General features: G+C 38.4%; 1 protein-coding gene across 8 annotated transcripts in view; it reads right to left on the bottom strand.

Moving 5' to 3' along the window:
* The window catches only part of CEP112 (centrosomal protein 112), a 173,201-nt gene that overhangs the window by 55,129 nt on the left and 105,518 nt on the right, over positions 1-12,554 (bottom strand). For all 8 annotated transcript variants that reach the window (XM_064467132.1, XM_064467135.1, XM_064467134.1 and 5 more), the window contains one exon: positions 7,568-7,798. In XM_064467132.1, coding sequence (XP_064323202.1) covers positions 7,568-7,798 — 231 coding nt within the window. The remainder of the gene's footprint in view (positions 1-7,567; positions 7,799-12,554) is intronic.

Raw genomic sequence — 12,554 nt, 5'->3', positions numbered from 1 at the left:
TAAAATAATAAGCAACCGTGTATTACAAGATAAAGTTGGTGCGTTACAGTTTGTTTGGATAGTGAAGAAAGGCTCAGGAGACTACTGAAAAAATAATGAGAACAGTCATTCTGCCACTGGAAAAGCCTCCTGCACTTCATAACCAGGGAAGTTAAGACCAAAACATCAGTTGTACTAAAAACATCAGGTATGTCCTCCAGAGTCCGGCTGACGGGCCGTCGAGCCCAATGTCCCCTCCAGAGGCCCACGAGATGCTGCTTGCAGGGACTGCAGGAGCCTGGCCCCTTCGGCAGTTCCTACCCCTCGCATTCCCCCAGCACCCACAACCGCCGTGTCAAGGAAGTTACAGGTGAAATCCCTGCTTATTCCCACTAGTGACCGGTTACAAACATGCTGCTCATAAAACTGTTCAATCTTTTTTTGAACCTGCTTATAATATCTGCTTTCACAACCTCCACGGAAATGAATTCAAGCAGCTCCCTATGTTGTCTAGAGCAGTAATGTGTTTCACCAGTTTTAGATCAATCTCTTATTAGTTTCCAGCAACTAGGCCCAAGTTCTTGGGCAGTAAATAACAACTCAGCATTCACCTTATCTACCATCTTCATGATTTTGTAAGTCTCAATCTTACGAATATAGACCAAAGGCTACAATCTGAAAGTTACAGAATTGAGAAAAAGCAGAGAGTGCCCTGGTGAGGCAGAAGTGGAAGTGGTGTTGGGACACAGACTTGAAAAGGAGACAGAGAAGACAAAAAAACCCACCTGTGAATGCTCCTTAGATAGAAAACTTAGATTAATACCAGATACCTCAAACTTCTCAAACAACTAACCAACTGTCATCCATATGACAGTGACTAAAGCGCACTGAAGGACAGGCCGTATGACAGAGCCCTAATTTCAACTGTATCAGTCCTTGCCCTGTTGAAAGCTATCTTTTAAATTCCACATTGTGTCAAAAATTATCATTTCGCTCAATTACGCTTCTTCTTGTCATGTTCTCATTTCTTAACAGTATTGCATCCGTCATTTTAATTTTTAACCCTATGGTGTTACTCATGAATGCAAATAATGTGCTGCTTGATCTCCTCTCCAAACATTAACGAAGGTGTTAAAAAGTAAGCCTAATGCTCACGGGTGCGTATTTTTTCCCCACAGTGACAGTAATACCAACTGCTCTTGGTTACCTCTAGAACCAGGTTTATGAATGAAATTGATGGCCGAAATCTTACCTGCTTTCTGTTTTGGTTTTCTGAGGGGTTTTTGTGGTTTGGTTGGGGTTTTTGTTTGTTTGTTTGTTTGTTTTGTTTTTTAAAACAAAAGAGGCAGTAGAAGCAGAGTAACTCCCTGTGAATAACTAAGACTATTGCTTTGAAACACCTCCTGTAGGGAGAGAGCCATAAATTCTGTTTAGTCTCATTTGAGTGAAATATCCCTGAGATTATTCTACCATATTTTTCTTCAAGTTTGGCTCTGTTGATTGGAGACTCTTCCAAATGGCTCCCCTAAGGGATGATGCAATTCCTGTGACCATGTTCCTGGTGCACTATCATCTTTCTTTTTCTTCGGAGGAATAAGAAGGAGTGGTGCAAAAGGGGACATACTAGAGAGAAAACTAGTTTTCTCCCCTCATCTGTGAGCAAAATTTTATTGCAAGAGTTGCTATAAAGGTACTATAAAGATAGATGAAATAATCTGCACTTCTTGTGCTAACATACACTAACTTTGCTATACAAAGCTTTCCTTTTTTTGAAATACATTTCTTTTTTCTTTATTTTCTCCAACAAAGCCAAAGTACTATGCTCATTTTAAATAATATTAGTTGGTGAATCACTAACACAGTGTCAGAAATGTCCAAGAACTAAACATAAGTGAATGTACATAGACTTGACACCACAAAACCAACACTACTCAGGAACAGAGAGAATATAATAGACAATAGTTCTCAGATTATGATGAAAAAAATTAAGAGACTCAGGGAATATCCAACTCTTCTTGGTAAGAGTTAGAAGCTCTCTAGATCAGTCATAGCTAAGGTCTAAAGAAAAGAATCCATGCAGTCAATCCAAACAAACATCTAAAAATTTTAGTCTAAAAAAATGGCACATATACAACAACTGGTGGAGATCCTGAATGCATTCAGCAAGGAGAAAAACATACGTCTACATTATAATTAGATACCAATTTAATGATATCATTATACTCGGGAAGAATACATGTCCACATTTTATGGTTGACCTATTTGCCCCCATGTAAATAACCAGCGCATCGCTGCAACGAGTGTGAAAATAGTTCATCTGGATGCTCACATAAATGAAGCTATCCATACTGTGGCTATTAGTGTTCAAGCTAATGAAGTGAAAGGTGTCACTCAGATCAAAGACTCCATTACGCTACAAATTCTAAGCGGGAACCTACAGGATTGCTGCAGAGATGGTCCAGTTCCCAGAAGGTCTTAGATACAAAGATGGAACCGTTTTTGGTAGTTAATGAAACGCAGAGTTGGCAGAGAAGAACAACAGCTAGAGGGACAGTATTCAACAACGTAAGCTAATGGAAAGCATGCGATGCTTATTCTTTATGAGCAGAAGTAACTTAACTGCTTAGGGGAAACAATACTTTTAATAGAGTGTCTCTTGGAGTATCTCTTTAATCTCTGAAGATGTCATATTCTTTCTCTTCATCTTCTATTTCTTTGCCAGTGCTGAACAGCATGACATCATCTCTATGAGTACTGACACCAGTGCCAGAGCAGATATTGTGAATTAAAGATATCCCTACACATGCAGTATGAAAGTATGCCCAACGAGCATGTCCAACGGGACTGCATCCTAGGGCTGCACTTGTTACTTACTTAATCCAGCATCACAAAGCTTGATGATAAAGGAAGGACTGAAATGCTCTCCGGGGCACACTATCAGCACCTTATCTGCGAACTATGTGCAAGCAGAGGTTGCTCAAAAATGAAGTGTCCAATTATAGGACACCGTCTGCAGATTTTTGAAAAATGCCCTGTTACAAAAACATTCTATTACAACATAACTATTATATAAAACAGTTATTTTTAATTGGGGAAGTCGTCACTTATACTGAGTACAATATTGTTAACCGATTTCTATTTTTTAAAATTTTAACCTTTACTTTGAATTTCCTGGGCATTTTAGTTTTATGTGGACTTCCCACCAGACATAGGTGGAGAGATTGTAACATGTATAGACTAGAAAACATTGTAAATGTCCATTTTTATTTAAAATAACAGAAATCTCAAGAGTACAACTCACATTATTAAAACCTATGAGCACGATTTGCATGGCTCTGGCCAGGTTGCATGCCACCTTGCAGTCCCAGCTCTCCAGAGTGAACCATTTCACGACTGTACTGAAATCAGAAGAATTGCAGTCCAGAACCTGAAGTGTTAGGCTCTTTTTTTTTTTTTTTTGACTACAGCTTCATCCTGTAATCAACTATCATGTGTGTTCAAGTACAGTCAATACACAAAAATGTAAATTACTTCTCCACAAGAAAAGCAGCACTGAAATAAAATTAGTGTTCCTGGAACCTGCATAAAGATTTAACAGGATGAGTCAAAATACCTATTTAAATATAGAAGTAAATAAAAAGATAAATTTTGAAAATAATTTAGAGAGGATAAAAAAACCCCCACCTTTTTCTCCCACTCCAATTTACTCATGTGCACTGCTCAAAGAGAGCTTTTTTTATGAGATATTTTCAGTTCCAAGGTTGCTTCCTTTGAGCATTGTTAGCATGTCTACTGATCTGCTCGGGTCACGCTTTTCGAATGCTCATTTTCTTTGCCAAGAAAATACCACAGATGAACGTTACGAACAGTTGAGTTAGCCAAGCTTCACATCTGCACGCACTTAGAAATGCACTTTGTCTCTCGCTTTTAGTAATTTCTGGCAAACCTGAAAATGCTCCTAAGCTCTGTACAGTCCGTTACACCTGGCTGATGAGCGTTCATGCCGTAAGTGCTGCTGCTGCAACCTACAGCACACCTGTCTCCCTGCTGAAATTAGTCATAAGTGGAGCCTAACTACAGTACCATGTATCTCTAATATTTCTTATTTACATTTTATTTCATCATAATGAGGTATGACTTCAAATAAAATATTAAAACTACCATCACATCAGAAAATGCTATAATCGTTGCTATAATGACATGCAAGCAAATTAAATCTATACTTTAAAAGTAAATCAAAACCATTGTGATTGAATACAAGTGTTCTTCTGAAACAATATTTAAGATTCCTTAACTAAGAGACAAGAAATTGGAGATACTCTGAAGTCATTTTTATGTTGGAGACAGATAACAGATATTATGAAAGTGCTTAAGTGCTAAGAACATGATAAGTACTGTTTCAAATTCCCCATGCTGTCGTCTTGAATTTTTGTCTGATTTATGTCCAGTGTGGCTTATCTGACCTTAGGGACATTAAAATTTGTTATTCTTATCTGATAAGGTGATTCTGTGCTCTAATATAACTACCATCTTACGTCTTAAAAAGTGAGCAATAAGGTGATCACGTGTGATCGGGCTGTGGCACCTGATCTAGCAAAAAGCAAGGCTAAAGATGAATCACTGCACTGCGCCAGCAAGAACAGCCACCTTTGCATGCCAAGCTGCTCCTGTATCACCTCAGCTCTGCTTCTACGTGCCAGGCTGGTGACAAGGACCTTGCTTCTGCCTGCAGTGCAGGTAGAGCCCTCGTCACCTTCTCCAGAAGCCCTGCAGCTCAGGGGGCAGCACTCAGCACCGAGAAGCCTCAGAGGTGCCCAGCTTGTCCACAACAGGTCCAACACTACTCATAATGTGCGTATTTAGGTCAGCTATAGCTCGCTTTGTAAGAAAGTGGTGTTTAATTGAAAATAATACCTGCAACAGGGAAGGTCACTGGAAAATTATGGACTTTTTCCTTTATTATTATTTCCACGACAACAGATACCATGTTTATTTTTCCCGTAGTGCAGGTTACATAGTGCCATTTGGCAACCTGTTAAATATTTTCCTACTTATCATTCCCTAGTGACTGGGAGATGTAATAACTGTCAAAAGATACTGGCTTTTAGAATCACAGGTTCAAAAACATTACCGTACTACATTTATTGAGCAACTTTCTGGTACTGTATGCTGTAATCGCTAACAAAATTAATCAAGTAAAATATAACAATAAACAACGTACTATCTTTAAAGTTGAGATTTTTAAGCAGAGAAGATTAAAGACCTCAGCAAATTATGCGTCCCTAAATACTGAAAAGGTGTCTACAAACACCAACAAATATTTACGCGTCCAGTGCACTTGCAATGAAAACTCTTCTTCTGCCTCTGTCCCCAACTCCCCTCCTTCCTATCCCCACAGCAGCAGGACTATGGGGAGGGCAATACCATACAAATCTTCTACCTCCTTCTATTAATTTTGACTTCGATTTTTCTTTGTGCTTAAATGTTAGCCATTTCTTTTGCATTTCATCATGTTCACGTGAACAAAGGTCCTCAATTATACAAAGCAATTCACACAGAAATCACTATTACTCACAAAAAAGACCACAGAGGAATGAGATCCTTCGCTTGGGAATGGACTGACCTTCAGAAAATCTGGACAGTCAGATGTTCCAAGCCTAAACAGTGAAATTCAGCTTCCCCTTGGATCTTTAAGCAATATTTACGTAATTAGCAGAAAAAAAGTGTCCTATTGTCCTAAACGTCAAGGTAACAAGATTTGCTAGAAAAAGAAAAAGACTTTTAAAAACAAGTTTCAAGACTCATGTTGCAATTAAGATGCTTCCCTCCACACCCCTTGGGTAAAGTCTCATTCATCGAAGGTCTGTGGACTTTAATAGGATCAAGATTTGAACTAAGTTAGTTGAAACAGTAACTTTTGAGCTTTAAATGGAGTTTGCCCTCTAAGCTACTTTATTTGACTTTTGGACTTTGTGGCCAAGTTCTAACGCTCTGCATTTGGACGACAGAAACAAAGCAGAATCGTAAAGGGAGATTTGAGCGTAATGCAAGGTATTTTCACATGTCTGTGAAAGACTTTCCAACAGTGATACTTTTTCCCCCCCTCCTATCTTTTACTCAACATGTGCTCTTCTGATTAGAGGTAAAAATAGGGAAGTAGGTTAAATAAAAAAAAAAGCAACCACAAAGTCAATAGCAGTTAATATAGCTTAAAATTAGCCATTTTTTTTGAAAAGTAGAAAAAATCCAACAAATTTAAAAAATAATATTTCTGACAGAAATGACAATTCAAGACTATTAAAGATATTGCCCTATGAAGGATTATTTGTAACTTTAATTTGAGAATGTAAAGAAGTTAACTTTTCTTTAGCTATACTACACATGTAAAAAAAGATCAAAGAAAGAAAAGAATTGAGATTCAAATTCCATTTTTAAGCAAAAATGACAATGTCTTCCTGAGTTAAAATTAATCCTTTAACGATGAATTTCAAAGGTTTAAATACTTTCTGTGACCTTGGCTTTAAATAATTATGCCAAGCGGAGCTTTCCTTACATTCAGAAAAGATTCTGAATTGTTGATCACAGCCATTTTAATGGCTTCAGGCTGGCTGATTTCCAACATAATCCTACAAATGCTGTTTAAAATTACAGACCAAGAACCTGACACAGGTAAATGAAATGTCACTTTCACAAAGGCTGTTCAAACAGTATATGCAGAGTGTTAATTTGTGCCACGGTACATAATTTCGCAATAAAATGTATGATTTATTACATTAATGCATATAAAAGATACTTCAACAACTATCTGCTTACATATACACAGCATCTACCATAAATATTCAGTAGGGTTTTTTTTAGTTTAGCTTTGGAAATAAAGAACTCACATGTTTTAGCTCACATCATCCTTAATGTGGTGAAATACTGGAATCCAAGGCGCTGGTACAAGGGGACGCTCAGCAAGCGCTGACGCGCAGTCAGTGACCCCACTGAACAGAATGGGGAGGGAAGCCTTGATGTATCTGAAACATTGAGTTCTATTTTCAAGCCTTTCACAGAGGACTGGCTCACCTGATGCTCACAGGCAAAAGTAGACCAGCCATTGTTAGCAACTAGACCCAATTTCCTTGCAGTTTTAGCCTGAACTTTTTCCTCCTTAAGAACTTTCCCTCTTAAAAAGAATAAAAGCTTGGTTAGATAGAACCACCCTTTCTACTCTACCTATTCCAGCAAAGGAAAAGTGATTAGCCTAGTCCTTGGCTGGCTTTGCCTTTGAATTCATCTGGATTTTTAAAGCGCCACACGGCTGGAAGGTGCTGCCCCAGCACTGCTCTCAGGGAGAACAGCTACAGCAGCGACCCCTGCCACTGCATGCTCGAAGAGGAGAAGTCTTTCATTACAGAACCACAAAACTTTCCACACTCCCGCCGCAATTGCGGCATCCAATGTCAGATCTACAGCATACGTCTGTTTTTTCAACTCAAGTGACCCCTAAACATTTTTCCTCAGTGAAACTTTGCTTATCTGACTTTTGGGGCTATTGCTCCCTTTTTGCCGTGCCACAAGCAGCAGCCCTATGCAAACCTCTTACCTTGTCCAAGGCCTTCTCTGTTTCTGCCACATGTATCTTTTTCAGGTCTAATGTCATTTTTTCTGCCTCCACTTTCAGCTTATTGACCGCTGTCTCGTGGTCGCGAGCTGCCCTCTCCTTCTCCTCTTCCCACTGATGGCTCAGCTCCAGCAGCTGTTGCTTCCGTTGAGCGTTTACCTGAATAAGTTCTTCCCTTAGCTTGTGGATTTGGTTCTCCATATCACAGATAACCTGAAATAAAGAGCAAAGGTAAAAAAACAACCACCAAACACACAAAAGCAAAAAGAACCAAAACACCAAACGCTTGATTTTCTCAGAGAGGCTGTTAGCTGGGGCAGGAAGGAGACTCAAAGGATTGTCTATCCCTTTTTCTAGCCTCTCTTATTGCTCTTCCCCCTCTCTTCATATATGCAGATGAATACAGCTTTCCCCCACCCAAAGCATGGACGGAGCAAAATTTACCTTTCTGGAGGGGGTTCCCCCATAGGTGAAGAAATGTAGTTTGTGGCACATAATCACTACGTATAATGTCCATCCCTGATTTTTTTTCTTCCTTAAGAAATGACCTGCTGCCTTCTAATGAGATATTGGTGTATCATCAATCATTTATCAATCACTGCTATGAATTATACATTGTATTTAATCTTAATGTGCTAACGTGCACCAGGAATGTATCAAAGAACGTCCTCCTCTGGGTGAGAGAACTAGAGCGCGCCAAGGGAGGATGACACGGGCCAATGCAGAGAACCCTTAAGACTCTGCAAACACTATAGATAAGATACATGACCTTCAAAACTCAAGTCACAGACTTCAGAATCCACAACTCTCTTTTATGTGATCACAGATTATCCTTCAGTCCTCAGGAGCAAAATGTGTTGTGCAACGCAGCAGTGGCATCAGAAGCAGGGGAGTACGGTGCGGCAGAACAGCAGGGGGTCGGCTCGCTGCCTGCCTTCGACGGGGGAACTTGAAAGGGCAAGGAATGAAAGTTATATGCAGTAAATCTGTGTTACTCCTACAGTATACAGAGTACACAGTGCTGCTTTACAGCAGTAGAAAGTATACATTCATTCCTTTAGATTTACACTTGCAATTAACTCTCATTAGTCACTTTTCTAACTGCATTTCTTCTGTACCTTCTTAAATGACGTATAGCAGCATCAGATCTGCGACATAAAACCGCTGTCCTTACAGCTAATTGCAACATATGACATTGCAAGCGCATACGTTTTCATTTGTAAATACAATTCCATAAATTAGCGTTTTCACTGAAAACCTTGCACGCCATTTCCCCCTTTTCCTCCCTGCTTCACAAGTAACTGTGCAGTTCCCTGGAATTCTCTCACAGAGGATGTGAATCTATTGAGACGAGAAACTGATGTTCTACAAACACATGCAGGTGACTCAGCTCAAGCTTATTAAAGGTTTCGTAAGAAAATCTGATGAAAATTATTGTATATTGCCCTGGAATGCCAGTTACTGCTTCTAGAACTCTGAACTGATCTCTCTCTCCAACTACTATTTTTCTTCTTTAGACATTTTTAATATACTGCCTGTATTCAGCTAAACCATCTATTTGCAGTCTCCGAGAACCACATTACTACAAATCTTTGAAAAAGAAACATTCCTTTCTGACCAAAGTTGGGAAGTGAATGACTATTCGGAACATCGCTTGGTACACTAACATCCCAAGACAGATTGTTATAAATACTGTGATTTGAGAGACAAAAAGTCGAGATTTGCCTATTTTTTCAACCTATTTGAACTGTATCGTGTAGTAAAAGACACGTCATCTCCTCTCAGGCCTTCAGTTGTGCCCTTCCACTATCACAGCTGTAACATGTATTGAAGAATATTAACCATCTCAGAAATTTATCACAAGGCTGACTTTTGCTTCCATGCTTTCTTAATTACTCATTGGCATTATTCCCTACTATGTCAAAGGTAAAATTTTCTGTATGCATGTGTAGAGACGGAATGAGCACACCATTTGTATACAGAAGTATAGCACAGGCCACATACTTCAGCTAGATCAGCATTATCTCAAACATATGTTTCATATGGCGTAATCTGCACTAGATCCTTTCCTTCCTTTCCTGATCTTTTCCTCTACGCACGTTTAATTTTTCTTATGTCTGTATACAGATTAAAAACGTACATTTTAGTATATAATTATCATCTACAATATACTTCCATAATTTTTCAGAAAATAATTTCACCTTAAGATCATAACAAAACATTAGCCTAACTGGCTTTTACGTAACCAAAGAAATGCTACAGAGCTACAATTTCTGTAGAATGGCATGGTCTGAGTTCTAAGCTGACATACATAGTATTTGGGTTTTTTAATAGCCGTTCCAATGCAAATCCTGCCTGGAATAGTAACAATTATCTTTTAATTTGTGAGAGCTCTCTTTGAGAGCCCATTCCCCCTCCACTACCACTTTGCTTTTTCTTTTTTTCCCCTTCTTTTTTTTAAAACAAAGAACTTCCTTAAATTTCCCCTGCCCCATATAAGTGGAACTAAGTTATTACACTACTCAGAAGTTTCCTAAAAAGTTTGATAAAATATTTAGGATAAGGAGCCAAGGCTAACTTCTTACCATACAGGGAAAATTCATTCATAAATCATGTTACAAGCCAAAACAGAGACTGGGTGAATTCCTGACTTAACTGTTTCATCTTTCTGCTTTACTTCGTACTGTATTCAATAATTCTTATACAAAGCCATTAGAAAAATCAAACAGCACGATACAGCATTTTCTACTGCCACATGGAAAAAGTAACGGCTCCGAGCCTTCAGACTGCAAACGGGGGAGCCGAAAGATAGTGGGCTGAATGTTACAGGCAAAGTAACATTAATTAATATGCAAAGGAGCATTAATGCTGGACCTAATAGATGGCAAAACCAGATTTGGTTCTATCAGGAAAGAAGAAAGAATCTGAAGACGGGGCAATGGCAGCGAAACTAATATGATTAAAGAAGTCCTTTTGGAGCAACTTCACTGCTAGTAAGACGATGTTAAGAGACATCTAATCTCTCTAAAGTGACTGGAAAAAGCTTATATTGGGGATCACAGACACAGTTCTTGTTAATTACTTTAAAATAAGTCTAGTTCTCTCAGCCAGATTATTTTTTCCCATAAACAAAGTCACTGGCAGAAGCAGCTTACAACCGAACAACCTGCTGCATAAGAGAACTTTGCGTGACGTGGATATCTTCAAACTGCTAAATGAAACGAATCCCAAACTTTCCATCGCTAAGATTCCGCTATTCCACATGCCAGGGTTAATAAACTATTATTAGACTCAAATGTAGGCAAATCAGTACTATTAAGAAAAAAACCCTCAAGATAACATAATTCTCAGTTGTGAAAAATCCATGAAATACAGAACTTAAGACCAACAGTCCTCCCTTAAAAATTCTGTGGAAAAACAGAAGATGCAGTTACAAAATCTCACTTATCACGCCCGAGATCTCAAGGCATGATGCTTGCTTGGTTTGTTTCTAAAACGGAATCCTCTTTCTCAGTACTGCTTTCTTAAATTCTTTTTCTAGCTGCTCAAATCTCTGTTTGTGAACTATGCCTGCCAAATTGTTTGCATGGTCCAAACAATAACTTGGGTGCAAGGGCTGCTGTGAGAAATGCACGTCTTAAACACTCCATCAGAAGCAATTATTCTTGTGCTAAACATAGAGCTTAAATGTAAGAAATATAGACTTCACAGTATATAATAGGTCCCAAATTTTATTGCTACTTGCTGCTTTTTTTTTTTTTTTTTTAAATCAAAATGTTACGGACTTTATTGCGGTTGTATGGGTACGAGTAAATGAAATAGGAGATCTGTGTCTTCTCTACAAAGAATACAGAAGTTCATAGCAATTCTACAGGATGGCCATGCCATAGCAGCATGCCCCAAACAAGAAAGCATTTCATCAAATGATTATTAATCCATACAAAGAAGAACAAATCGAAAGAAACCACTAGTTTACAGAGTATCCCAAATGAAACAAAAATGCAAATATGTAAACTGTGTGACAGGGCAGAGATCTCGTATGAATTTATATGGCATACTTGTATGCATGTGGATGCACGTATGACAATCCCATAGCTGCAGAAACTGCTAGCCAAGATGGTGATTTCTATTTCTGTTTCAAAGGAATAACTTAGAATTCTAACTAAGAATATCTGTGCTGAAATAGTGTCATAAAAAGGGTGGGTCATAAGCCCACAGCAATTTGCCTGTAGGGAAAAAATAGACTTGAAAGAAAAAAAGAAGGTTGCTCACTCACTTTGGCTTATTTAAAATGCCAATAAATGTTCTGCATGTTATTTGAAAGGAAAACATGTGCTCTTAATTTTAAAAAGAAAATTGCATAAGAAAATATAAATCTGGCAAAACGTTTAAATTAAAATCTGTTGCTGATGACTGAAACTCTGTTACATGCAACAGAGATGAGAGAAATGGACCTACTGACCACAGTCTAATTAAAAAAAAATAAAATATATATATTCCCTTTATTTTTCAGTAGCTCCTACTTCAACCCCATGAAGCATTTACTTGGATTAGTTTCTAAGGAAGAGGCTGGAGCATGACCACATCTTTTATACTCACAGTGATGGAACACATGGACTTCACTGTCTCCCGCTCAATGTATTACACACCAAACCACATCCACCCCATCACCATATTTAGCTTCAAATAGTGTTGAGGGCATTTTAAAATCACAAAAACAAGGCAATGCAGAATTAAGATCAAATCCACTCTTAACTTATTCCCTGAGGCTCAGATCTAGAGTCATTTAGGTGTTGCTTCAGCAGTTTTTACAGTAAGTGACTAACATCTCCCAGCAGATGAAGCTGCAATAACCCTTTGTTGCTCTTCCTTGCTGAGTGTACTCAGGCTGATGGAAAAAAGTATCAGTTTTAAAGGCCATGGCTTTTCTCAAGTGGATCATCACAACTCTTCAAATTGAGTTTCAGAA

This window comes from Phalacrocorax carbo, chromosome 16 (assembly GCF_963921805.1).
Source record: "Phalacrocorax carbo chromosome 16, bPhaCar2.1, whole genome shotgun sequence".
NCBI lineage: Eukaryota > Metazoa > Chordata > Aves > Suliformes > Phalacrocoracidae > Phalacrocorax > Phalacrocorax carbo.
The sequence above is the reverse complement of the archived record's forward strand: the minus strand, read 5'-3'. Positions and strand labels throughout refer to the sequence as shown.